Source organism: Mirounga angustirostris, unplaced genomic scaffold, assembly GCF_029215605.1.
Source record: "Mirounga angustirostris isolate CCGP_5_RB_7025 unplaced genomic scaffold, mMirAng1.0.hap1 SCAF_8, whole genome shotgun sequence".
In the NCBI taxonomy this organism is placed as follows: domain Eukaryota; kingdom Metazoa; phylum Chordata; class Mammalia; order Carnivora; family Phocidae; genus Mirounga; species Mirounga angustirostris.
This window is the reverse complement of record NW_026991716.1, coordinates 10,572,167-10,599,525: the sequence shown is the minus strand read 5'-3', so window position 1 is coordinate 10,599,525 and position 27,359 is coordinate 10,572,167. Positions and strand designations below refer to the sequence as shown.

At 42.5% G+C, this 27,359-nt stretch overlaps 1 protein-coding gene and 1 long non-coding RNA gene across 13 annotated transcripts in view; one reads left to right on the top strand and one right to left on the bottom strand.

The window, feature by feature from the left end:
- The first annotated feature begins 1,628 nt into the window (after nt 1-1,628).
- On the top strand, nt 1,629-5,674 carry LOC135365525 (uncharacterized). Its single transcript, XR_010413480.1, has 3 exons — nt 1,629-1,872; nt 3,066-5,297; nt 5,557-5,674. It is a non-coding gene; the product is annotated as an uncharacterized LOC135365525 (long non-coding RNA).
- A 19,166-nt stretch (nt 5,675-24,840) lies between these two features.
- Nucleotides 24,841-27,359, bottom strand: part of KIF13A (kinesin family member 13A) — a 208,089-nt gene continuing 205,570 nt past the window's right edge. For all 12 annotated transcript variants that reach the window (XM_064597116.1, XM_064597118.1, XM_064597121.1 and 9 more), the window contains one exon: nt 24,841-26,437. In XM_064597116.1, coding sequence (XP_064453186.1) covers nt 26,417-26,437 — 21 coding nt within the window. In that variant the 3' untranslated portion in view covers nt 24,841-26,416. The remainder of the gene's footprint in view (nt 26,438-27,359) is intronic.

Sequence of the window (27,359 nt, the reverse complement as noted above, 5' to 3'; positions counted from 1 at the left end):
ACATGTCTTAGTGGGCCCCAGACTCCTAGAAGTGAGTTCCCTTCTTTGCAGTGTTGCTGGAGAACACGTAAGACCACCAGTTAAATTTGAATTTCAGATAAACAACAATTTTTTAATATAAGTATGTCCCCAATACTGCAAATATGGCATGGGACAACTTATTTGCTAAATCTGGCCACCCTATTTTTTTGCCCTATTTTGAGATGTCTTAAATTAGAATCAGAGATAATGCGTGTATGCTGGAGTGACTTACAGCTCTATACATGATCTTCAGCTTGGAATGAAGATATCCTGGCTATTGACTGGATCTCGGAAACTCAACTGTGAGCACATCACACCCTCCCCCTCCGGCACACACACCTACTCCAAGCTGTTAAATGGTTTATCATGGAATGCCACCATAATTCACTTGATTAGTAACATCTAGTGCAGCCGACTTGAATCTTGTGTTCACAACTCAAGGATACGAGAAATGTAAATTTATACTTAATTCAACAGAATTTGTTTCAAAACCCCAAAAACAAACCCAGCCAAGTCAGGTCCTACCATGCCCCCCTTCTTTCCCCAGAACTGTTCCTAGGGCTCATGTAGTGCTGGGGGCGGGGTGGACTCGTTCTCGATGTTGTCTATCCATGCAAATTCTGGCCCCTTCGATTCACCTGTTTTTTTTCCCCTGTTCTCCTCAGGTGCAGGCATCATCCTGCAGCATCTGTACCATCCTAAGACTCCAAACACTTCCGAAGCCCTTGAAGGCCCCACATGCCTCAATGCCCAGTGTAGCCTTTCCTCTCTGGGTCCTTCAGCACCGTTGGACTTCTGCCTTTGGAGAGTGAAGCCTTTGCGCTTTGCCATTGAATCTTATGGACTAGCTCTGGCTTTGCTGTCCCCTAGGGCCCTCCCCCACTAGAGGATGCAAAGACACCTGTATCCTCTTGTCTTTGGGCACCCTCCCCCCATATCCTCTCTGCTTAGACAGTCTTTCTCAATCTTTTTCTAGGGATGCCTCCATCGTCCTCAACACCCCCACCCTCCAGCTCTCCAACCTTTCTCCTGTGCATCTAATCCCCTTAAGGATTTTAGGTTTTTGGAAGATCCTGGAAGGTTACTTCCTTTTCACCCTGGCTTATTCTTCCGCTGAGGCAATGAATACAAGCGATCAGGTGCTTGAAGAGGAGAGAGGGTAAGGAGAACGGTAGAGTAAATGAACCAATTAATTTTAAACATTCCCGGACCTTTTTTTTCAAATTTAGGCTAACAAATTAGATCCTGATTTGTTCAGGCATAAGCTTTGCCTTTCCACAGTAGTCCACAAATTCTGGCATCAGCATCAGATGGGAAACATTTAAAACGTGGATTGTCAGGCCCCACCCCCAGACCTACAGAATCTCTGGCGTGGAACTAGGAACATGTATTTGAACAAACTCTTATCATTTTTCTTACATACTTAGTTGCACTGGTCCTCGACCTCTTCTTTCCTACACTTTCTGCCTTCTTTCTCTTTCATCCTTACCCCTAGAATACGATAGCTGGTTAAAGATTCCTTGCACGGAACCAAAATCTAGTGCGGAATTCTGTACCCATCTTTCAAAGGGGAGGTCACCTGGGGTCCAAGAGGATGCTCATGTGTCCTGTCATCTCTTCTCCAGCTTTTATCCCACTTTTCTCAGACATTGGTGTCCTGTCCAGGTACCAAGAAAATCTGAGTCTAACCCACCAAATGGGACCACACCAAAAGTGTATCTCCATCCTGTGTCAAAGGCAAAACTGATTCCTGGAGACCTAAATGCTGCTTGGTTCTTACAAAGAATCATCAGTACATCTAAGCAATCCAGTTTTTCATGGCTTGGGGATACTTCCAGAAGAATGGCCTAAGTGAGTAAGATACTAGTCCCAAAGTAGATAAATTATGAAGTAAGGTTTTTTTTTTTATTAAGTAATCTCTATGCCCAATGTGGAGCTCAAACTCACAACCCCGAGACCAAGAGTCGCATGCCAGCTAGACACCCAGGAAGTAGGATTTTTAAAATTGCTTGCATCGGTTTGTTTAAACACCTTCTTAATTAATTTGAGAGAACAGTTCACCTTTTTTTTTTTTTTTAAGGAAAAAAAAGTGAATATGGCTAGGTAGGTAGGAAACATTAGGCTGGCAATATCATTGGCCTATTTTACTCCAAAATGAGGTTAGGAGTGCTGAGCTAAATTGGAGCTTTTAAAGGATGATGTCCTAGGGAGTGATAACAGACACACCAGCAGAAAATCACTTAAATTAAAGTAATGGTAGGAAAGACTCACCCCCTGGGATGGTTGTTGATATTCATAAAAGTCACCTAGGTTTATTGACTTGTCTCAACAAAAAGTCATGTGTGTTATTATGACATCAGAATACTACTCCACATCAAATAACAGAGTAAAGGACCTGAAAAATGAGGGAGGGGGCAGGCTGGACAGGAGGCAGAGAAGGGAGTGTAGCCTAAGCAACTCCCAATAATTTGCGGGGGGGGGGGGGGCGCTAGGAAAGTAAATTTACACTTAATATCTCACTCCAGATTTCCAGTATTGAGAAATACATGTTTCCCTTTTTTTTTTTTTTAAAGACTTTATTTATTTATTTGAGACAGAGAGAATGAGAGAGACAGAGAGCACATGAGAGGGGGGAGGGTCAGAGGGAGAAGCAGACCCCCCGCTGAGCAGGGAGCCCGATGCGGGACTCGATCCCGGGACTCCAGGATCATGACCTGAGCCGAAGGCAGTCGCCCAACCAACTGAGCCACCCAGGCGCCCTACATGTTTCCCTTTAAAGATGGTTATTTAGAAGTATCTCTTCTAAGGTGATCAATCAGGAAATATTATAACAGATGCCAACTGTCCACAGAGCACTCGGCCAGATACTGCAAATAAAGGGGACCAGGGGGGTCTGGCTGGCTCAGTCGGTGGAGCGCGTGGCTCTTGATCTCGGGATCGTGAGTTTGAGCCCCACCTCGGGTGTAGAGATTCCTTAACAATAAAATCTTTTAAAAAATAAAGGAAATGAGTTTTCCTCCACACGATGTCCTTTCTCCCTGAAGGGATGATACAGCGATGGAGTCAGGGACCAAAAATACCAGACGGCACAGGTTGAAAGGAGCCGCAGGGTTCTGCCAGACCAGTCCCACAACAAGTTAGCAGTTCTCTCTCCAACTCTTGCAAGCGCCCAGGACTGTGCGGGCTTGCTCCCCTCCGGAAGTGGAGGCGGTGCTTCCGGAGGCTTCCACTTCCGGTGGAGAGGGGGCCCGCTGGCCGCCCTTGTTCTGAGTGGGAGTTGGGCAGCTGGCTGCTCCTCGGTGACCTCCGGGGCCGGGACGGACCTGATCCTGAGGGAAGCTTCTCGGCAACATCGCTCTCTTGCCTGAAGAGGTGATCTCCCCACAACCTGCGCGCCATTTTATGTGTTTCTAAACAAAGACTTCGGAGTGGTTGGTGGAGCGGCAAGTCGTTTTTTTCCCCATTGTTATTAATTCACTCATCTAGTACATTTTCTCGAGCTACTGTTGTGTTTCGTTAAGGAAACCGAGGCCTGGAGAGCACAGGCTATATCCGCCGCTTTGTGACTTAGTGATAGATTAATTTCCTGACTTCAGGTCTAGGGCGTTTTGCACTATTCAGGGTGTGTTTTTATTTTGTCTTCGTTGAATTATTTTTTTAAAAGATTTTATTCATTCGTTTGAGAGAGAGGGAGAGAGACAGCGCGCGTGCGCACGAGCGAGCAGGGAGGGGCAGAGGGAGAGGGAGCAAGAGTCTGAAGCCGGCGGAGCACAGAGCCCGGTCCAGGGCTCTTTCCCACAACTGCGAGCCCACGACCTGAGCCGAAACCAAGAGTCGGATGCCCAACCGGCTGAGCACCCAGGTGCTCCCATTGAATGATGTTTAAAAATCTTACTATTCCTGGGCGCCTGGGTGGCTCAGTCGGTTAAGCGACTGCCTTCGGCTCAGGTCATGATCCTGGAGTCCCTGGATCGAGTCCCGCATCGGGCTCCCTGCTCGGCGGGGAGTCTGCTTCTCCCTCTGACCCTCCCCCCTCTTGTGCTCTCTCTCTCTCTCTCTCAAATAAATAAAATCTTTAAAAAAAAAATCTTATTATTCCTTCTTAATGTTCATCCCTTATTCCTCTCTTATGAGTGGCAACAAAGGATTGGCAGCACCAGGAGGACGGAGGTGTGGAGAGGACAAAAGAGAAACGTGTATTGAAATTTTACAATGTACCAGGCTCACGGGGCTCACTGGTGGCATCGCATTACTTTTCACAACCGTCCTGTGAAGTATGTGGCGTTGCTCCAGTTTTGCAGATAAGGAAATTGAGGGGTCAGGTATCTTGTATAAGTTCGCTTGACGAGCTGTCAAATATTTGAGACTGTTTTGAATCCAGTTCTTTCTGACTCCAAAGTTGTTAAATTATACTGCCTCCCATGCCTCAAGCAGGACAAATGTGATGTCTAAATGGCTGCTCAACTCCAATTAGCTCTGCCCAGATTTTTCACATACTTTAAGGAAGAACCTTTATATTGGCCCTTGATCCTGAGTTTAATTGGCCAGAAGACATTAATGTTCCCATGTAAACAGTTACTCATTAATGTAACTCAGAATATCCGCATGCATTACTACCTTGTTCCAAAAATAACTGAAGGCAATTACTTGAACAAAGGTGTTATTGTGTTTCCGGCACAAGTGATGGGGAAGAGATGACTAGAGTCCTATGGTCTCTGACCTCCTGGGACAGCTCTGATTGTTTCAAAATTTATGTTGTGAAAGTTAAATTTTTTTCCCTGAGCACTTTCATTCATCTGTTTCTACACTGAGAGTTGTGTACAATTCAAATTCCTTTTCTATGACGATGCTTCAAATTATTGGCAGTGGCTTTCAGGTTTTCCTAGGGTTTACATTGAAGTGTGGTATGGAGAGAGCTGAGTCAACAACTTCTGGTTAAACAACGCAGATTACTCATACTCTTCTGTGTTCTTTCCGCCCCAAACCCAACACATGTGACAGCAATGAACTAATAATGAACTAATAAAGGTATTAACCCATTAGAAAGAAGAAAGGCAAAGAAGACAACAGTGGACAAAAGATGTTATCACAGTTTTGGGAGTAGGCAAGGAAATAGGAAAGTGATAATTCACTTAGCAAGTCAGAGAAAACTATAACCCAAGGACCTGGAGAGAGAATTTCCGGCATGATGTGAAGAGTACTTCCTGGAGGCTCCCAGCCGTGTGGAAAGCTGGAGAGAGGCCCATGGCTGAGAATGAGACCGGTTCAGAATCCAGGTATACACACACTGATCCCCATTCTTCAATCCCACCCTGGGCAACCTTGCCCAGGATGCTCTTGCCTCCCACCTCCACAGGAGTCCAGAGGCTTATTGTCTAGAGAAATTGAACCAGGAGGCATCAACTTGGTGCAGTGAATAAGTGTGCAGGTGTAAGTGAACACTTTTTTTAATGTATCATTTGTTGATTTAACCCTTTAGATTTGAAAGTAATCATTTAACCAGATTTTTTTAAAGATTTTATTTATTTATTTGAGAGAGAGCACACAAGCAGAGGGAGCGACAGAGGGGGAGAAGCAGACTCCCTGCTGAGCAGGGAGCCCAACTCGGGGCTTGATCCCAGGACAACCGGAGCCAAAGGCAGATGCTTAACAGACTGAGCCGTCCAGGCGACCCTAAGTGAACATCTTCTAATTGAACATGGGATGGGAACCGGTCCCTCCCCCGCTTTATGCCTAAAACACTGCAAGTTCCTATGCTGGCCTGCTCACATGCTAACGGGAGAGCCTCTTTGGAAAAAAAAATTTTCTTGGAAAAAATAAGGTGAGTTTAGACGATTTGCATGTATTGTGATTACAGATTTATTTAGATTTGTTTTTATCTTATTTCATTCATTCCATTTACCCCACTTTTTCTATGCTGCTTTTCCCCTTCATTCTTGACTTGTAATGGATCAATGATTTTGTTATTCTTGCCTTTCCTTCCCTTCTATTGGTTTGTCAGCTGCAACATTCTCTCTCTTTCCTATTCCTTCCTTCTTTCCTCCCTCCCTCCCTTCCTTCTGTGGTTAAACTTTAACATGAATTCTCTGAATTGATCAGTATCTCTATCCTCCTCCAAAACCATGCAAGTGCTATGGAATGCTTTCTTGCCGATGACTTCTCTGTTGACCACATTCTAGTTGCACGTCATTTTTATACTCCCACACAAGTTGTGTTCTGTTGATGCTTGTTTAGATTTAACCAGATATGGACCAATTTCTTCGCTCACCACTCTTTCCTGGTTCTTATTTCTTCCTTCTGAGTTTAATTCCCTTCTTCTTGAAGTACTTCCTCTAATAGTCTTTTGTAAAAATTTATTTATTTTGAGAGAGAGTGCATGCAAGAGTAGAAGTAGGGGCAGAGGGAAAGAATCTCAAGCAGACTCCTTGCTGAGCAGGAAGCCTGTTGTGGGGCTCAGTCTCACATCCCTGAGATCATGACCTGAGCCGAAATCAGGTTGGACGCTTAACCAACTGAGCCACCCAGGCACCCCTCCTTTAATAGTCTTTTAAGCGGGATAGTCTATAGGTGATAAATTCTTTTCTTTGCCTAAAATGTTATTATTTGCCCTCATTCTTGAATTACCAACTAACTGGAAACTGTAGTATAGGTTCACTGGTCTCAGAATTCTAGAGCTATTCCACTGTTCTCTGACTTCTGTTGGTATGTTTATGAAGTCTGCTGTAAATCTAATTGTCATTAATTTGTAGTTAATATCTGTTCTCTTTGAATGTTCTTTTTTTTTAGAATTATAAAATGTATTTTATTTTTTATTTATTTTTTTGTTGTTAGTAAGTTCTTTTATGTATCTCTGGTGTTCTGCAATTTCATAGAATATTCTAATTGTTGATTCCTTCCTTCCTTCCTTCCTCCCTCCCTTCCTTCCTTTTCTTCTTTCTTTCTTTCTCTTTTTCTTTTTCTTTTAGTTATCTGGGTAGGGACTTACTGTACTTCCTGAATCTGAGGATTCATGTCATTCATCAGTCATCAGTTCTGGAAAAATTTCATCAATTATATCTTTTCCCTTTGCCTCTTCCTTATCTTTGTGTGCTTCTTTCCTTTGGGACTCATATTAGATGTACATCTGACTTTCTCTTTTTATCCTTTATCTGTCTTAACCTCTGTTCCACATTTTCCATCTCTTTATCTCCATGCAATGTTTTAAGTAATTTTCTCTTCCATATTTATCTTTCTTTCTTCCGCAGTATCTATCTTGCTGTGAATACACCCATTCACTTTTTAATTTAAATTAATTTTCATTTCTTCAAGTTCTTTGTTCTTTCCAGTATGTCTGTTCTTTTTTATATTATTTTATATTTCAAGTCTTCTTTAATTTCTTTTAATTATTTAAGACATAGTTATTTTATAGTTCAAGAATTCTGTATCTCCAGAAGAGACTCTTAAGTGTAGAGAACAAACTGAGGGTTGCTGGAGGGGAGGTGAATAGGGGGATGGGCTAAATGGGTGATGGGTATTAAGGAGGTCACTTGCTGTGAAGAGCACTGGGTGTTATATGTAAGTGATGAATCACTAAATTCTACTCTTGAAGTTAATACTATGCATATATGTTAATTAGAATTGAAATAAAAACTTGAAACATTAAAAAAAAGAATTCTGTATCTTTAATTCTTGAGAATTCAATCCTGCTGCTCTTGTATCTGCTAGCTCTCTATCCTGCTGTTTACTTTTGTGGCTTTTAGTTTTTTATTGTGAGTTCATCTTTAGCAGGGCTTTGTGAATGTCCTCATGGCCTGGGTTGAGGGTTTGTCCCACCAAAGAGATTTTAGTTTTGTTCTATCTAGGTGTTCCAGGGGTTCACCACTCCAGGACCACTATTTTTTTTTTTTTAAGATTTTATTTATTTTAGAGAGAGAGAGAGAGCATGCGTGTGTGGGCAGGGGGAGGGGCAGAAGGAGAGAGAATCTCAAGCAGACTCCTTGCTGAGTGCAGAGCCTGATGTAGGGCTCAGTTTTACGACCCTGAGATCATGACCTGAGCCAAAATTAAGAGTCATATGCTTAATCAGCTGAGCCACCCAGGTGCCCCTCCAGGACCACTATTTATGTTAATTTCTTAGCATTTGAATTCTTAGTGCGTGATGGAAGTAAAAATTCAAACCCTGGCAGGTACATGGTTACAAATTCTTTTTTTTTTTTATTTTTTTTTATTCTTATGTTAATCCCCATACATTACATCATTAGTTTTAGATGTAGTGTTCCATGATTCATTGTTTGTGCATAACACCCAGTGCTCCATGCAGAATGTGCCCTCCTCAATGCCCATCACCAGGCTAACCCATCCTCCCACCCCCCTCCCCTCTAGAACCCTCAGTTTGTTTTTCAGAGTCCATCGTCTCTCATGGTTCGTCTACCCCTCCGATTTCCCCCCCTTCATTCTTCCCCTCCTGCTACCTTCTTCTTTTTTTTTTTTTCTTAACATATATTGCCAGGCTCCCTGCTGGGCGGGGAATCTGCTTCTCCCTCTGCCTTTCTCTCTCTCTCTCTCTCTGTCTCTCATGAATAAATAAATAAATAAATAAATCTTTAAAAAAAACCCAAAAAACATATATTGCATTATTTGTTTCAGAGGTACAGATCTGAGATTCAACAGTCTTGCACAATTCACAGCGCTTACCAGAGCACATACCCTCCCCAGTGTCTATCACCCAGTCACCGCATCCCTCCCACCCCACCCCCACTCCAACAACACTCAGTTTGTTTCCTGCGATTAAGAATTCCTCATATCAGTGAGATCATATGATACATGTCTTTCTCTGTTTGACTTATTTCGCTCAACATAATACCCTCCAGTTCCATCCACGTCGTTGCAAATGGCAAGATCTCATTCCTTTTGATGGCTATGGTTACAAATTCTTAAGGGAAACTCCTTTGTCCCCCATAGCCATACCTGCCAACCCACACACATATGAATAGTTTACAACACTTCATGCCAGTGCACGGATTTTTTCTTTCAGTTTATCCCCCCCCCCCTTTTTTTTTTGGACAATGTAGCCTTTCAAACATTCCCCCTTTATTCAGGGATCTCACTTCCAATTCTTTACCTCAAATGGGCCAATGCCTTGTCTCATGGGCATTAAAACTCAGTTTTTAGGTCTTGAGGTAAGAATGGATTATCTCTGTCCCCATTAACCCACTTGTTTTTGGTTTCCAGTTCCTAATTGTTTTTCTTCTCTCTACCTCAGGCTTTCCCTTACTGTTTTGGAACGCAGGTGTTCATTTCAAAGGATGTTTATAATCCAAATGTCTGCATTTTCTGAGAGTTTTAATATTATGTTGTTTACCATTAGCAAAAACTGATAATTCTCTTCATTTCTTATGCACAGCCATTTAGTCACCTTCTGATGTCTAAAATCTGGCTCACTCCAGTCAAGCTTACTGATTCTCATCTTTCTATCTCAACTAGCTCAATAAAACATCTTCTAAACAAACAAACAAACAAATTCCTCTTCACTACCCACTACATCAGAAAAAGGATTCTAAATTTATTTATTTATTTATTTATTTATTTTTAAGATTTTATTTATTTATTTGAGAGAGAGAGAATGAGAGACAGAGAGCACGAGAGGGAAGAGGGCAGAGGGAGAAGCAGACCCCCTGCTGAACAGGGAGCACGATGCGGGACTCGATCCCGGGACTCCAGGATCATGACCTGAGCTGAAGGCAGTCACCTAACCAACTGAGCCACCCAGGCGCCCGGGATTCTAAATTTAAAAGTGTAATCCATTGAAAATTACCAGGACACTTAAAAAAAAGAGAGAGAGAGAGTAGAACTTGCCCTAACCAATTTTAAAATATGCTATAGATCATGGGGCGCCTGGGTGGCTCAGATGGTTAAGCGTCTGCCTTCGGCTCAGGTCATGATCCCAGGGTCCTGGGATTGATCCCCACGTCGGGCTCCTGACTCAGCAGGGAGTCTGCTTCTTCCTCTCCTTCTCCCTCTGCCTCTCCCACTGCTCATGCTCTCTCTCTCTCTCTCTGTGTCTCAAATGAATAAATAAAATCTTTAAAAAAAATGCTATAGATCTACTATAATTACACATTATAGTATCAGTTGAAAATATAAATAAATCATTGAGGCAAAACACACAGTCAGAAGTCTTTTCTCTCCAAATCCCAATGAATGGTCTCATGTACCCTTTGGCAAAGCTGATACATAACTGTTTGGGCCCAATGATTGATTTCATTACTCATTTTTATCCTGATTCTTTCATGGATTGGCTGAATGGAAATCCATTCTATTGTTGCATTTTTAGGACCCTTGCCTCAATGAACCTTGATTAAAGAGCAAATCAGTAGCATTAATATAAAATCTACACCAACCAGCTATTTTCTTAAAATTAAAAATGTCAAAATTTGACATACATCTAACATCTTTACAAAACCCTGCGCTAAATGTGGGGCACAGGAAGGGTAGTGGTATGTAAATATGGAAAAGGAACAGAAAGTTTAATTGGCGAGCTAAGCATGGAAACAGGATTATGATGCAAAATACACTAAAAACTTTTGAGAGTAAATCTGAATACTAAAAAGAGCACAAGGAGGGGTGTCTGAGTGGCTCAGTCGTTAAGTGTCTGCCTTTGGCTCAGGTCATGGTCCCAGGGTCCTGGGATTGAGCCCCGCATCAGGCTTCCTGCTCGGCGGGAAGCCTGCTTCTCCCTCTCCCACTCCCCCTGCTTGTGTTCCCTCTCTTGCTATGTCTCTGTCAAATAAATAAATAAAATCTTTAAAAGAAAATAAAAAAGGGGCGCCTGGGTGGCTCAGTTGGTTAAGCGACTGCCTTCGGCTCAGGTCATGATCCTGGAGTCCCTGGATCGAGTCCCGCATCGGGCTCCCTGCTCAGCAAGGAACCTGCTTCTCCCTCTGACCCTCCCCCCTCTCATGTGCTCTCTCTCTCTCGTTCTGTCTCAAATAAATAAATTAAAAAAAAAAATAAAAAAAATAAAAAGAATTTTAAAAGCACAAAGAGAGAAAGGTGAAGGGGATCAAGGAAAGCTGTTCTGAGTAGTTGATTTTGAACTAGTCCTTGAAAAGATGAGGACAATCTTGGTGTAAGAGGGCGAGCACTTAAATTGATGAAAGAGCGTAAGCCTTGGAGCTATAGACAAACATAGTTTGAACAGATATTAAAGATGATAGTGCAGTGAGCCTGGAGCAAGGGCATGATTGTAATAAGCAGACCCAAGAAGGTGGTTTGAAGTCAGATCAAGCCGGATTAGCATGTTTCAACTGGAGGAGCTGAGCTGGGGGGGGTCAAACTTCAGACTGGTGCTGCCATTCACATTCACTCTGATCTTGAGATGTTTTCTCATATCTCTTTTCTTCTGTTTCTTCATCTGTAAAATGGACATGATAATGTTTATCATACTGATTGTTCCAAGGATATAAATGGGATAATACCTATAAAAGACATGCTACAGAGTGGGCATTTAATATTCTTTGAGCAGAAGTGCTAACTCTGCTGTCTATATGATGAATGGGAAAAGTATGATGTTAGAAGTAGGGAGAATCAATATTTTTAAAATTTTTATTTTCTCCTGCTTCATTAAAATATAATTTACATATAACAGTGTATAAGTGTAAGGTGTACAACATAATGATTTGATATATGTATATATTGCAAAATGGTTACCACAAAAATTTAACACATCCATCACATCACATACATTGTTTCTTATAAGAACTATGAAAATATGCTCTCTTAGCAACTTTCAGATATAAAATACAGTATTGTTAACTGTAGTCATCATACTGTATATTACATCTCCAGAACTTATTTATCTTCTGACCGGAAGTTTGTACCTTTTGACTGTGTTCACTCATTTCCCCCACCTGCTGTCCTTCACCTGTGGCAATCACCAATCTATTCTGTTTCTTTGTGTTTAGATTTTTCAGATCCCTCATATAAGTGAGATCATATGGTATTTGTCTTTCTTTGTCTGACTTACTTCATTTAGCATAATGTCCTCAAGGTTCATCCATGTTGTTGCAAATGGGAAGATTTCCTTTTTTATTGCTGAATAATATTCCATTGTATATATATGCCACATTTTCTTTCTTTTTCTTTCCTTTCTTCTTTCCTTCTTTTTTTCACATTTTCTTTATCCATTCATCCATTGATGGGCACTTAACTTGTTTCTGTGTCTTGGCTATTGTAAACAATGCTACAGTGAACATGGGGGTAAAGATATCCCTTCAAGATAGTGATTTCACTTCCTTCTGATATATACCCAGAAACGGGGTTGCTGAATCATATGGCAGTTCTACTTTTATTTATTTTATTTTTTTAAATTTTTTATTTATTTGCGAGAGAGAGAATGAGAGACAGAGAACATGAGAGGGAGGAGGGTCAGAGGGAGAAGCAGACTCCCTGCCGAGCAGGGAGCCCGATGCGGGACTCGATCCCGGGACTCCAGGATCATGACCTGAGCCGAAGGCAGTCGCTTAACCAACTGAGCCACCCAGGCGCCCAACAGTTCTACTTTTAATTTTTTGAGGAAATTCTATGCTGTTTTCCATATTGGTGGTACCAATTTACATTCCCACCAACAGCCCACCAGGGTTCCCTTTTCTCTACATCCTTGCCAGCATTTGTTATTCCTTGTTTTTTGTTTTTGTTCATAATAGCCATTTTAACAGATGTGGGGCGATACCTTATTGTGGTTTTGGTTCGAATTTCCCTGATGATTAGCGATGCTGAGCACCTTTTCAGGAACCTGTGGGCCTTGTGTATATCTTCTTTGGAAAAATGTCTTTTCAGGTCCTTGGTCCATTTTTTATTTAGATTGTTTTTTCCTACTGAATTGTATGAATTCCTCATACATTTTGGATATTAATTCCTTATCAGATATGTGGTTTGCAAATATTTTCTTCCATTCTATTTCATTTTGCTGATCATTTCTTTTGCTCTACAGAAGCTTTTCATTTTGATGTAGTCCCACTTCTTTAATTTTGGTTTTGTTGCCTGTGACTTGGGTGCTTCCTAGTCCATAAGAGACCCAGTCCCCCATGTCTTGGGATAAGACATGAGCAAAAGCATTAGAAGCTAAGATAGCTTGAGAGAGAATTTGAGACTGCCTAGGCTGATGCTCTGCTTCTCCCTCTTGGTGCCCTCCCAGCCTTGCCTTGGTAGGACAGAGGGAATGGATAGATGGGCTCCAGAAAGCATGCAGCTGGTTCTTCTTGTGGCATGGATGATTTCCTGAAAGACCCCATGAGTGATGCAGAAGAGAGCTTAGAGTTAAGAGTCACTGTGACTGTCCAGGCTTCACCATACAAAGGCACAGTGCTGTGTGGTGGACAGGGGCTGTGTGGTGGACAGCCCAGATCTGGGAGTAGGAGAGGCTGAGTCTCAAAAGTACCAGTGCAAGGCCAGCAGGGAAACCTGGTCAGCAGAGGGAGTTTGCCAATTTCCTAGGAGAAACTGTCCTGCAGTAAGTTTCTCGGGAGACTGACCATTACTGATATCAGTGGTGAATGAAGCCAGGACAGAGGACTGTGCCCCAAAATTAGGTGGGGGAAGGTACTCCTCAACCAGGGGTCAGCACGAGGCAGCGAGGACAACAAATTACAGGTGCCTACTCTGGCTGACAGGATGAGACCCATCCTGGGGAGACCATCTTGGGAGCCAAGGGGCTCAGGAGACAGACCAAAGGGAGGTGGAAAGAGCCCCAGTGCTGACTTTGAGCTGACAGAAGAGTAATTTTAAACAGGAAGAAGCTATCCAGGAATCCTTTTCTACATATCTGTACCATTTTTTTGTTAGCTAATTTTTAATTTTTGTTAACCTATTTTCCTTTTTAAAATGTTCTTTTAAAAATTCCTTTATTTTTTTTATTTTTTCATTAGTTTCATGTGTAGGATTTAGTGATTCATCACTTACATACAACACCCAATGCTCATCTCAGCAAGTAATTAATTCTCCTGAATGCCCATCCCCCATTTAGCCCATCCCCCTCCTGCAACCCTCAGTTTGTTCTCGATAAAGAGTCTGTTTTAATTTTACCTTTTTTCCTCCCCCCTTTGTTCATCTGTTTTGTTTCCTAACTTCCACACATGAGTAAAATCAAATGGTATTTGTCTTTCTCTGACTGACTTATTTCTCTTAGCGTAATACTCTCTAGTTCCATCAACATCGTTGCAAATGACAAGATTTCATTCTTTTTGATGGCTGAGTAATATTCCATTGTGTATATATGCCACTTCTTTATCCGTTCCTGTCTATGGACATCTGGGCTCTTTCCATCATTTGGCTATTGTTGATAATGTTGCTATAAACATTGGGTAAATACCTAGTACTGCAATTGCTGATCTTAGGGTAGTTCTATTTTCAACTTTTTGAGGAACCTCCATAGTGTTTTCCAGAGTGGCTGCACCAGTTTGCATTCCCACCAACAGTGCAGGAGGGTTCCCGTTTCTCCACATCTTTGCCAACATGCTGTTTCCTGTGTTGTTAACTTTAGCCATTCTGACAGATGTGAGGTAATATCTCATTGTAGTTTTGATTTGTATTTCCCTGATGATCAGTGATGTTGAACATCTTTTCATGTGTCTGTTGGCCATCTGGAAAAATGTCTGTTCATGTCTTCTGCCCATTTTTTAAACTGGATTATTTGTTTTTTGAGTGTTGAGTTTTACATGTTCTTTATATATTTTGGAAACTAACCCTTTATCAGATATGTCATTTGCAAATTTCTCCATTCCAAAGGTTGCCTTTTAATTTTGCTGTTTCCTTTGCTGTGCAGAAGCTTTTAATCTTAAGTCCCAATAGTTCATTTTTGCTTTTGTTACCTTTGCCTCCATAGACCTAAATAGTAAGTTGCTATGGCCGGTGGCAAAGGGGTTACCGCCTGTGTTCTCCTCTAGGATTTTGTTGGCCTACTGTCTCATATTTAGGTCTTTCATCCATTTTGAGTTTATTCCTGTGTATGGTGTAAGAAAGTGGTCCAGTATAATTTTTTTTGCATGTTTGCTGTCCAGTTTTCCCAACACCACTTGTTGAAGAGACTGTCTTTTTTTCCATTGGATATTCTTTCCTGCTTTGTTGAAGATTAGTTGACCATATAGATGTGGGTCCATTTCTGGGTTTTTTATTATGTTCCATTCATCTAGGTGTCTGTTTTTGTGCCAGTACCATCCTGTCTTGATGACTACAGCTTTGTAATATAACTTGAAGTCTGGAATTGTGATGCCTCCAGATTTGCTTTTCTTTTTCAAGATTGCTTTGGCTCTTCAGGATCTTTTGTGGTTCCATACAGATTTTAGGATTGCTTGTTCTAGCTCTGTGAAAGATGCTGGTGATATTTTGATAGGGATTGCATTAAATGTGTAGATTGCTTTGGGTAATATGGACTTTTAGCAATATTTGTTCTTCCAATCCATGAGCATGGAGTGTTTTTCCATTTCTTTGTGTCATCTTCAATTTCTTTCATCAGTATTTTATAGTCTTCAGAGTATAGATCTTTTACCTCTTTGGTTAAGCTTATTCCTAGATATCTTATGGGGTTTGATGCAATTGTAAATGGGACTGATTCCTTGATTTCTTTTTCTACTGCTTCATTATTGGTGTATAAAAATGCAGCCTATTTCTGTACATTGATTTTTATCCTGTGACTTTACTGAATTTGTGTAGCAGTTTTAGCAATTTTTTGGTGGAGTCTTTTGGGTTTTCTACATAGAGTATATGTTGTCTGCAAGGAGTGAAAGCTTGACTTCTTTCTTGCTGATTTTATTTCTTTTTGTTGTCTGATTGTTATGGGTAGGACTTTCAGTACTATGTTAAATATCAGTGGTGAGAGTGGACATCCCTGTCTTGTTCCTGACCATAGAGGAAATGCTCTCAGTTTTTCCCCATTGAGGATATTAGCTGTGAGTTTCTTGTATATGGCCTTTATGATGTTGAGGTATGTTCCTTTTATGCCTATTTTGTTGAGGGTTTTTGTCAAGAATGGATGATATACTTTGTCAAGTGCTTTTTCTGCATCTAGTGAGAAGAAATCATATGATTTTTATACTTTCTTCTATTAATGTGGTGTATCATGTTGATTGATTTGCAAATATTGAAACACCCTTGCAACCCAGGAATAAATCCCACTTGATTGTGGTGAATGATTCTTTTAATGGACTGTTGGATTCGATTTGCTAGTATTTTTTTTTTTTTAAGATTTTTTTTTATTTATTTGACAGAGAGAGAGAGCGTGAGAGAGGGAACACAAGCAGGGGGAGTAGGAGAGGGAGAAGCAGGCTTCCTGCGGAGCAGGGAGCCCAATACGGGACTCGATCCCAGGACCCTGGGATCAGGACCTGAGCCGAAGGCAGACGCTTAACGACTGAGCCACCCAGGCGCCCCTCGATTTGCTAGTATTTTGTTGAGAATTTTTGCATCCATGTTCGTCAGGGTTATTGATTTGTGGTTCTCTTTTTAGTGGCGTCTTTATCTGGTTTTTGTATCAGGGTAATGCTGGATGTATAGAAGGAAACTGGAAGTGTTCCTTCCTTTCCTATTTTCTGGAATAGTTTGAGAATATGTATTAGCTCTTCTTTAAATGTTTGGTAGAATTCCCCTACAAAGCCATTTGGCCTTGGACTTTTGTTTGTTGGGAGATTTTTGATTACTGATTCAATTTCTTTGCTGGTTATCAGTCTGTTTAAATTTTCTATTTCTTCCTGTCTCAGTTTTGGTAGTTTATATATTCCTAGGAATTTATCCATTTCTTCCAGATTGCCCAACTTGTTGGCATATAATTTTTTATAATATTCTGTTATAATTGTATTTCTGTGATGTTGGTTGTGATTTCTTCTTTCATCTGTGAATTTATTTGGGTCCTTTGTCTTTTCTTTTTGATATGTCTGGCTAGGGTTTATCAATTTTATTAATTTTTTTCAAAGAACCAGCTCCTGGTTTCATTGATCTGTTCTACTGGGTTTTTTTGTTTGTTTCTAAATCATTTATTTCTGGTCTAATCTTTATTATTTCCTTTCTTCTGCTGGCTTTAGGGTTTGTTTGTTGTTCTTTTTCTCACTCCTTTAGATGTAAGGTCAGGTTGTGTATTTGAAATTTTTCTTGCTTCTTGAGATAGGTTTGTACTGCTCTATACTTCCCTCTTATGACCATGACCGCTTTTGCTGCTTGCCAAAGGTTTTGGACTGTTGTGTTTTAATTTTCCTTTGTTTCCATGTATTTTTTTTTTATTTCTTCTTTAAATTTCTGGCTGACCCATTCATTCTATAGTAGGATGTTCTTTAACCTCCAAGTTTTTTCTTGTGGTTGACTTCAAGTTTCATAGTGTTGTGGTTGGAAAATATGCGTGGTATGATCTCAATCTTTTTGTACTTGTTGAGGCCTGATTTGTGACTTCGTATGTGATTCTAGATAATGTTCCATGTGCACTTGAAAAGAATGTGTATTCTGCTACTTTAGGATGGAATGTTCTGAATATATATGTTAAGTCCATCTGGTCCAGTGTGTCATTCGAAGCCATTGTTTACTTGTTGATTTTCTGTTTAGATGATCTGTCCATTGGTGTCAGTGGGGTGTTAACGTCCCTTACTATTATTGTATTATCATCAGTGACTTCCTTTTTGTTATTGTTGTATATATTTGGGTGCTCCCAAGTTGGGGGCATAAATATTTACAATTGTTAGATCTTCTTGTTGGATAGACCCCTTTATTATGATATAGTGCCCTTCTTCATCTCTTGTTATAGTCTTTGGTTTAAAATCTAGCTTGTCTGATATAAGTATTGCTACTCCAGCTTTCTTTTGATGTCCACTTGCAAGGTAAATGTTTCTCCATCCCATCAGTTTCAATCTGCTGGTGGCTTTAGGTCTAAAATGAGTCTCTTGTAGGCAGCCTAGACATGTGTCAGTTTTTAATTTTTTTTATTAAAGATTTTATTTATTTATTTGACAGAGAGATACAGTGAGAGCAGGAACAAGCAGGGGGAGTGGAAGAGGGAGAAGCAGGCTTCCCGTTGAGCAAGGAGTCCGATGTGGGGCTCGATCCCAGGACCCTGGGATCATGACTTGACCCGAAGGCAGACATTTAACGACTGAGCCACCCAGGTGCCCTGACATGTGTCAGTTTTTAATCCATTCTAACACCCTTTTGATTGGAGCATTTAGTCCATTTATATTCAGAGTAATTACTGATAGATATGAATTTAGTGCCATTTTATTACTGTTTTGTCATTGTTTCTGGAGATTTTCTCTGTTTCTTTCTAGTCTGTTGCTTTTGGTCTTTCTTTCCCAGAGTGCCCTTTAATATTTCTTGTAGAGCTGGTTTAGTGGCCACAAACTCCTTTTAGTTTTTGTCTGGGAAACTTTTTCTCTCTCCTTCTATGCTGAATGATAGCTTTGCTGGATAGAGTATTCTTGGCTACAGATTTTTCCCATTCATAACGCTGACTATATCATGCCACTCTACTCTCGCCTGCCAAGTTTCTGTGGAAAGATCTGCTGCTAACCTTATTTGTCTTCCCTCATAAGTTAGGGACTTCTTTTGTCTTGCTGCTTTAGGGTTTTTTCTTTATCTCTAAATTTTTGCAAATGTAACTACAGTATGTCTTGGTGTTGGCCTACTTTTGTTGATTTTGATAGGAGTTCTCTGTGCCTCCTGGTTTTGGATGTCTCTTTCCTTCCCCAGATTAGGGAAGTTCTCAGCTATAATTTCCTCAAATAAACCTTTTGCCCCCCTTTCTCTCTTCTTCTTCTGAGACTCCTGTGATACAAATGTTACTGCGTTTCATGGAGTCACTGAGTTCCCTGAGTCTACTTCCGTGATACGAGATTTTTCTTTCCCTCTTTTGCTCAGCTTATTTCCCATAATTCTATTTTCTATACCTGTTCATTCCTCTGCCTCTTCCATCTTTGTGGTCATTGCATCCAATTGGTTTTGAATCTCAGTTATTGCTTTTTCATTTTGGCCTGATTGGTTTTATGCTTCTTTATCTCTGTGGTAAGGGTATCCCTGATGTCTTCTCTGCTTTTCTCAAACCCAGCTAGTATTCTTACGATTGTTGCTTTCAATTCTGGATCAGAAAAATAAAAAAAATAAATTCTGGTTCAGGCATATTACTTTTATCTGTTTTGATTAGATCCCTGGCCATGACCTTCTTTTGTTTTCTTTTGGGATGAATTCCTGTCTTGGCAATTTCTCTACATCTCTGTCTTCTGTGTGTTAGGAAAGCCCGTTATGTTTCCTGCTCCTGAGAGTAATGAATTTATGAAGAGCTCGCATAATGTGCAGGGTCTGGTGCTTCAGGAAGTGTCTCTGGTGTATGCTGCATGCACTCTGCTGCTGTGTCTTGGCTGCTGTATCCCTCAGGTCAGTCCTCTGCAGAGTTTGTTCTTGCCTGCGGTGAGGAGTGTTTGGACCTTGGCCAGAGTGTGGCGAGTTTTAACTAGGTGTGCTCTGATCTGCTTGTTAAGAGACCTGATGCTATTTCCACTAGAGCTGAAGCTTTGCAGAACTCTGTGGTCAGTAGATGTGGTGCTTGTGGGGGTTTGCACTGGTCTGCTGGGGGAGAAGTCTGCTATGCTGGTTTTCAGGCTCACTTCCCAGAGAGAAGCAGTACCAGCAGAATGCAGGGGGGTGGGGCTTGGTGTAAGCAGGGTAGGCAGCCAGTGTTGGTGCTGTGCTGTATACTGAGGTTGGTTTATGCTGAGGGGTGGGGGAGGGAAATGGCACCAGCCAGCTCTTTTGTCCCTGGAGAGGGCAGTTTATGCTTGCTGCTGTCTGGGAAGCTCTCCCTGAAGAGCGAATCACTTCCCCTTGTGCATCCTAGGTGTTTTTTCAGATTGCCCTTTTCACACTGTGTCTAGGTTGCCTGCCTGCCTGCAGCACAGCGCACTTTGGGCTCTATCCCCGCCAGGCTGGCTGAGTTTTAAAACTCCAAACTTTAGGGACCTAGTGTGGCGGGGACCTGTGCTGGTCTTTGTGGGGAGGGTCTCCCCTCCCTGGGATGAATGCAGGCTTGACCCAGAAGCACAGTAGTACCAGTGAGCAGGAGCATGGGGTTTGGAGCAAAGTACACTAAAGAGCCAGTGTCCAGGTCAGCCACCCTCACCAGGTGTCTCTGTGCCCATGCTGAAGGGCGGGGGAGGGAAACGGCACCTGCCGGCGCCTTTATCCCTAGAGAGGCAATGCCACCTCTCTCAGATGCACTCCAAGAAGAGCAAACAGTTTCTCCCGGTGCCTCTCCTGCGATCCGCAGATGGTGCAGTCTGCCCCGGGATTACCTGCCCCCCCTTCTCCACAGGAGCAATGCAGCACCCTCAGGGCTCTATACCAGCCACGCCACTGACCTCTACAACTCGTCTTCGAGCCCTGGTTGCAAAAACTCAGTGGCTTTGGGGGAAGTGTTTTCCTTGAGCTATTCCCTGTGTGCTGCGCTCTCTTTCTCTCTCTCTCGCCCCTCTCCATGACCAGGGCTCCGTCCCCTCTGTAGCACCAGAAATCCATTGCTCCCCCAAGCCATGTCTCCCCACTTCCTACCTTCCAGGATGTGGTCTCTTCTCTCCCTCTAGTTAATGCAGTTTGTTCTGTCAGTCCTCAGATCAATTTCTTGGGTATTCAGAATGATTTGACTTTTCTAGCTCTGTTCGAGGAATGAGGCAAGACTAGGATCCTCCTACTACTCCACTTAGCTCCTCCCCCCAGATCCCTGCATTTTAAGTTTCTTTTTCCAGTTATCCTGTTTTAAAGTTTCATTTATAGGGGGCACAGTTGATTAGGCATCTTACTCTTGGTTTCAGCTCAGGTCATGATCTCAGGGTTGTGAGATGGAGCCCTGAGTTGGGCTCTGTGCTCAGAGCAGTCTGCTTGAGATTCTCTCTTTCTCCCTCTCCCCCTCATGCTCTCTCTCTAAAATAAATCAATCTTTAAAAAAGTTTCATTTTATAAGCTTCAAGAGCTTTGAGCCCCTTTTGCTTATAGCCAAACATTTGGATATGTATCACATTTTAATAATTAAATAATCCTACCACTGTCAGTATCTTCAGAAAAAAAAATCCTATAAACTCTTCTTTTGTTGGCAGATTTATTTCTAAAGCTAATCATTAATATTACTTGCCTTAATAAGATGTGATTGAATTTCCTAAGATTCATTTCCTATTTTGAGGAAAACCATCAAACCTATTCATGTGCTTGTGCCTCTAATGAAGCAAATCTGAAAAGAATCAAATGTGAAAATATAGCTATAAATAGAAACATAATTAATAGTTTCAGATCATTTGCCTCTGCCAGGAATATTGGTTTAGTTCGATTATTGGCTATAACTCACACATTCAAATGATTCTACTATTTTCACTTTATTAGTATCTCTTTTTTATTCCACGAAAATGTGGCTTTCCTTTTGATCCTACTGCTTATATAAATAAGTGAATTCCTACATTCACTCATAAGTTCTAGTTAGCTTTGCTTTATCCCAAGGCCTCAGCGATGTAACCCCTAATTAGTTACGGAGATTTAAAAATATGTCTGCAAATTCTTAGACATTCCTCTTTTCAAAAGGAAGAGCCTAATTTCCTTCCTTTCAGTGGGGCTGTTCTAGGAACTCACTTTAATGAGTAGAATGTGATGGAAGTGACAGAGTGGACTTCTGAGTCCAGGTCATAAAAGGCAAGGTGGCTTCTGTGTGCCCTCCGGGACCACTCCCTGGGGAAGCCAGCCACCACATCATGAGGACACTCAAACAGCGTGAAGGGGTCTACTCGGTGAGGAAGCGGCCCCAAGCAAGCCTTCAAATGATGACGGCAGCTCTGACATCCTGACTACCACTTCTGAGCAAACTGCAGCCAGAACTGCCCACTCCTGAATTCTGGACCCACGGAAATCGCGTGAGATGGTTATGGCTGTTTTAAGCTACCAAGTTGAAGGGTACTTCATTTTGCAGCAACAGGTAACTAATACTCTAGCTTTCTCACAAATATATACTTCTGCATATAAAAGGACAAGGGGAAAATGTGGGAAACTGGCATTCGTAGCATCAACAGGACAGTCTTGAATGCAAGTGGTACTGAGGCTAAAACCAAACTGTATCTTTTTTTCCCCCTCTCCAAGTTGATTTTCTTCCAGAGACTCCCAATTTCAAAACTTACCTTTTTCTTTGTAAAACATTCATTGTTCTATTAGTCAGCCTCTCAATGCCTTCGTGAATAGGGTCCCATAAGGATTTAAGAGTTCCTTTCTCCGTCACACTCTGTTGCAGAGAAAACCTACGGTAAGCTCCAAGATGCTGGTTGTTGCCAACTGGGCTCACATTATGGTGACTGGGGGCAGCCGAAGCATCTTCTGGAGCTACCATCTTCTAAGAACGGTGTGCAATGACACTGAGCCTCACAGAGGGCAAAAATAACTTGTTTTTCCAAGAGTACACAGAGGTGAGTGTGTGCCCCAGAACATCTGAAAGATAAAGACTAAATTTTATTTCAACTGAAATTAACTCACTGTATGGCGGGGCGGGGGGGGGGGTAGGAATCTACAGTGATCTTTCTCCTCATCTCAGGGGATTAGCAGGGTTGAATTTTGGAAGTTTGGATTTTGTTTTCATTCCAGTTCATAATGTTCTGCCGGGCAGAGCTCGCCTGCCGGCCTGGCATTCCTGCAGGGTTCACTGCATTCTGGGTTCCCCTCTCGTGGGATGGGGCAGTAACGCCCAGCTCTCTGCTGGGAGACTGTTGAGCTTTAGAACACTACCTTCCCTCCAGGTTAGAACACCTGAGTACCACAGGCTGACTTGTTATTTTTAAACGTAGGGTAGGGGTGCCTGGGTGACTCAATCGGTTAGGCGTCTGCCTTCGGCTCGGGTCATGATCCCAGGGTCCTGGGATTGAGTCCCACGTTGAGCTCCCTGTTCAGAGGGGAGTCTGCTTCTCCCTCTGCCTGCTCTGTCTGCTACTCCCCCTTGTGCTCTCTCTGTCAAATAAATAAAAATCTTTTAAAACAATGTAGGAGGTAGGCTCAATATTATGGAAAGAAACTCGTGTTAGTAAGAAGCTCTAGGGTGAACACAAACATTCTCCACATGACTGTGTATTGGCAGCATCCTTTCTGTTTTGGGCTCCTTTTGTTCCAGAAAAGCAAGCAAGAACTCTTATTCAATTACATCTTCTTTCAAGAAAGACTTCTTAATGACATGACCAGAAAGCTTTATTTTTAGAAATAAAGATCAATCGGGTCATTAGTTGTCTTTTTTTTTTTTTTTCAAACCATTCAAAAACCTCAATATTGTAATTTTCAAAATAAGTATTGACTAGAGCAGGATAAGTAGAATTATTATCTTGCTCTCACTTAACTCTAAAGGTATTTTTATGGAATAAAATACTTCCTATAAGTTGGTGCCCTAGAAACACAAGGCAAAATTCTTATTATGATAAAAATCTGTGTCCAAATAACTATAAACAAATGTTAGGACACTAGTTATACTGGAAGTTAGCTGTTAAACACATGCCTGTATTTAACTATCCTACATCCTAAAACCAGTTTGCTCTTCCCAAGTCATAACGACAAAGTTGATGACCAAATACTGTCGATCTCATGCTAGCAGAAGGAATGACAATTTGCTCATTTTGTCTTGAATTCTATTTGTGCTCATCATTTATTTAAATATTAAATAGCTGTTCTCCTCCCTCAATCCTATGCTTTGGAATTCATGTAACATTGGACTTTCCCTGCTCTCTACTTCTCCCAGAAGTCTACATAAGACACTTGTCTGTCCAGACTAGGCTAGGTCTAATTCTTGACCTCTTCAGGAAGGCTACCGCAGGGATGCCTGGGTGGCTCAGTCGGTTAAGCGTCTGCCTTCAGCTCAGTCAGGTCATGATCCCAGGATCCTGGGATCCAGCCCCGCATCGGGCTCCCTGCTCAGCAGGGAGTCTGCTGCTCCCTCTGCCTCTTCCCCCACTCGCGCTCTCTTCCTCAAATAAATAAAACCTTTTTTTTTTTTTTTAAGATTTTATTTATTTGTCAGAGAGAGAGAGAGCACAAGCAGGCAGAGTAGCAGGCAGAGGCAAAGGGAGAAGCAGGCTCCCCGCTGAGCAAGGAGCCCGATGCAGGACTCGATCCCAGGACCCCGGGATCATGACCTGAGCTGAAGGCAGATGCCCAACTGACTGAGCCACCCAGGCATCCCTCAAATAAATAAAACCTTTAAAAAAACAAAAACAAAAAAGGAAGGCTACCACGAACAACAGATTTTTCTGAAAACATTGTGCCACTACCATTTTAAGATAAACCTCTCACAGGAAGCTGTCGTTAGCCACTAGTCGTCAGGCTGAGCACTGCTACTTGCTCTCTCGAAGACTCGTCTGAGCACTGTGAACAGGGAACACACCCCTTGGCCTGTCTGCTGTGGATGTCACGTTGGTTGGTCAGTCTGGAACCTGTGAGACTGGCCCAGCCCTTCTGCACTCTGAAGGTGTCCCATCCTCCCTTCAGGGGTCTGCTCTTCCAAGACACGTCACCAGACATGACACAGGGAGGAGACTGAGGCAAGCATGCCACCGTCCCGCTCACCCACCCCCTCCCTTGGTCTTCCAGCATCAAACACTTAATAATAGCAGCACCCATGGCACCCACTGCTGTGAGGATTAAGCAAGATGATAAATATCAAATGCTGGGAATAGCGCCTAGTACACAGTAAACCCTCAATGAATGTTGCCTGTTACTATTTTTGTTCAGGCCACAGGGACATGCATATACATACGAACAAGGGAAGTTAGATCTGCAGCTAATGGCAGAGTTATTAAAGACAAACCATTGCTGTTTTAAAACCTGAATTAGGCAGTCTGTATTCTAAAACACACACACACATACACACACACACACAGTCTGAACCAATTAAATACAATAAAGTTGAAAGGGGATATAAATTACAGTTTTTCTTTTTTTTTTTAAACAGACAATAGTAAAATATTACAGTCGGCTCACTATACACAAAATCATGAACAGCAGCTTTTCATTAGTCTCCAAAATCTTACTCATTTACTGATGCTAAGAACTTAAAGAAAAAGGTACAGTAGGCTGTACGCCTTTTCTCTCTCCCACAAGGCATCTGTTGCTGTACATCCACACCAATCCCACAGGCTTCTACAGAACAGGTGCATAAAGTACTCCAGTCACAATCTCCACACACGTCATCCCTCGCAGAACTCTGCAAGCGAAGACGTGGACAGTGGGGTCCTCTGCGCTCAATCGTCTGCTGCAAACATGGCAGAGCGGGCACCTGTGACCTGTAGAGCTCATCCCAACAACGGAAGTAAAGTAACAACAGCAAAACCACACAACGGAACCTACCAATCCAAAACGGAAAAAAAACCCACAAAAAGACAAAAATCAACATCCCCCTCCCTCCCCAAACCCAACTCCAGGCGTGTCCTCGTGTTTTCCTACAGTAATACTGCTCTCCGCATCCCACCTGCCTGGCCAGGCCAAACCAAGGGACGAGGAACGCGGGAGCCGGAGCCCCAGGCAGTGTCAACAGTTCCGGTACCATGTCTGGCCAGCAGGTGCCAGGCCAGGTGGAAGACCACGGAGGATGGCTGTGGGGTTTTTCAGTGTGCTTATGCAACAGGACAGAGAACAGCTAGCTACAAGGGGCCTGGCAGCCAAGAGGAATATGGCACCAAACTCGCAGTCAGACATATATGTACACATGAAACAAGAATGGACAGCAAACACGTTCAGTCTTACATAAGTTCTTTGGTTGTAAAGAACGGCTTTCTGGAACCTTTTCTGCAAAGAGGGATTTGCGACCTCGTTCTTAGGCAATCAAATCTTTTTCATCTGCTCGTCTATCAGATGATTACCTAAGTTGCTGTGTATCCAAGTCCAGTACCTTATGATTTTCTACAAACCACTTTTATCTGCATTTTCATGTGCAGTCTTGTCTGTCTCCGAACAGACATACTATAGATATACATTTCATATACATCATATATATTATTTATAAAAAAAAAGCATTGACTCCAGATTTTACAGTAAGAACTGATTAAAATTAGTTGTACAAGAATAAAGTTTGTTTGAATCTGTGGAGGTTTCTACACAGTGGGTGTGTGTAGTAGTTAAGTGCAAAACAAAAATACTGCCACTTAATTCAGTCCAGGATTTTCGGTTCTCTGGCTTTCTGGGAAAAGCAGAGGCTGCCGATTCACCTGCGTGACAAAGTGCCGCTGCTCCCAGCTCGGGAGGAGGAAGTAGGTGGCCCACGAAGCACACGGCTTCTCCACGCTGGTCGGAGGTCCCCGGCTGGGCCGCGGTACGGTTTAAAGGTGCGGCTGGTGCTTCCACAAGGCAACCGGAGCAAAGATGCCATGGCCTGCGGGGCAGCACGGGCTGCCTTTCACCGAGCGGTCGTGCTGCCCTAGAGTGCAGAGGCTCGTGAGTTCAAGCTCGGGATGCCCCCTCCCCCAACTCCACACACACACACACACACACACTAGGGTCCCCCTCCCCCAACTCCACACACACATGCCTCCCTCCCCCAACTCCACACACATACACACATACACACACACACACAGGGGCACCCTCCCCCAACTCCACACACACACACGCCCCCCTCCCCAACTCCACACACACACACAGAGCCCCCCCAACTCTACACACATACACACACACACACGCCCCTCCCCCAACTCCACACACACACACACACACACAGGGGCTCCCCTCCCCCAACTCCACACACACACACACACACACAGGCCCCCTCCCCCAACACACACACATGGACCACTCTCAGCCAGACATCACCCACCCCACACAAAGGGCTCTTCCTAAAGGGACCCACGGAATCCAATTTATTATGGAATCCATTCTAGGACTTACACTATATGAGGGAGAAACCTAGCCCCAAGGTGAGGTTTCTAGGAAAAGTAATGACAGCAAGACCCAAAGCTAAGGTAAAAAATTGTTATTGCAACTTACTAAAATCTAACAGTATTATAACAAAAATACTAAAGCAATTAAAAAAAAAAAAGAATTGCCAAAATCCCACATGACCCTGATAACCACAAATATTTTTGTTAAATTCCACTTCTAAAGCAGGATCTTTGGCAGGAACATAATATTCTGGAGACTTTGGAAACAAAAATCAGGTACTATTCCTGTTGGCTGGTTCTAAATAATCCAAGCCATGGAATGAGAGGAGGGCTTGTTGCCTCTCCCTCTCCCGCAACCCCTGCTTTTCCCAGTGCAGCCTTTAGACAGCCCATCACTGCAGCAGAGGGTGAAAACCCAAGCCCCCCACTCCACTCTGTGCTGAAGCAGAACATCAGGTGAGG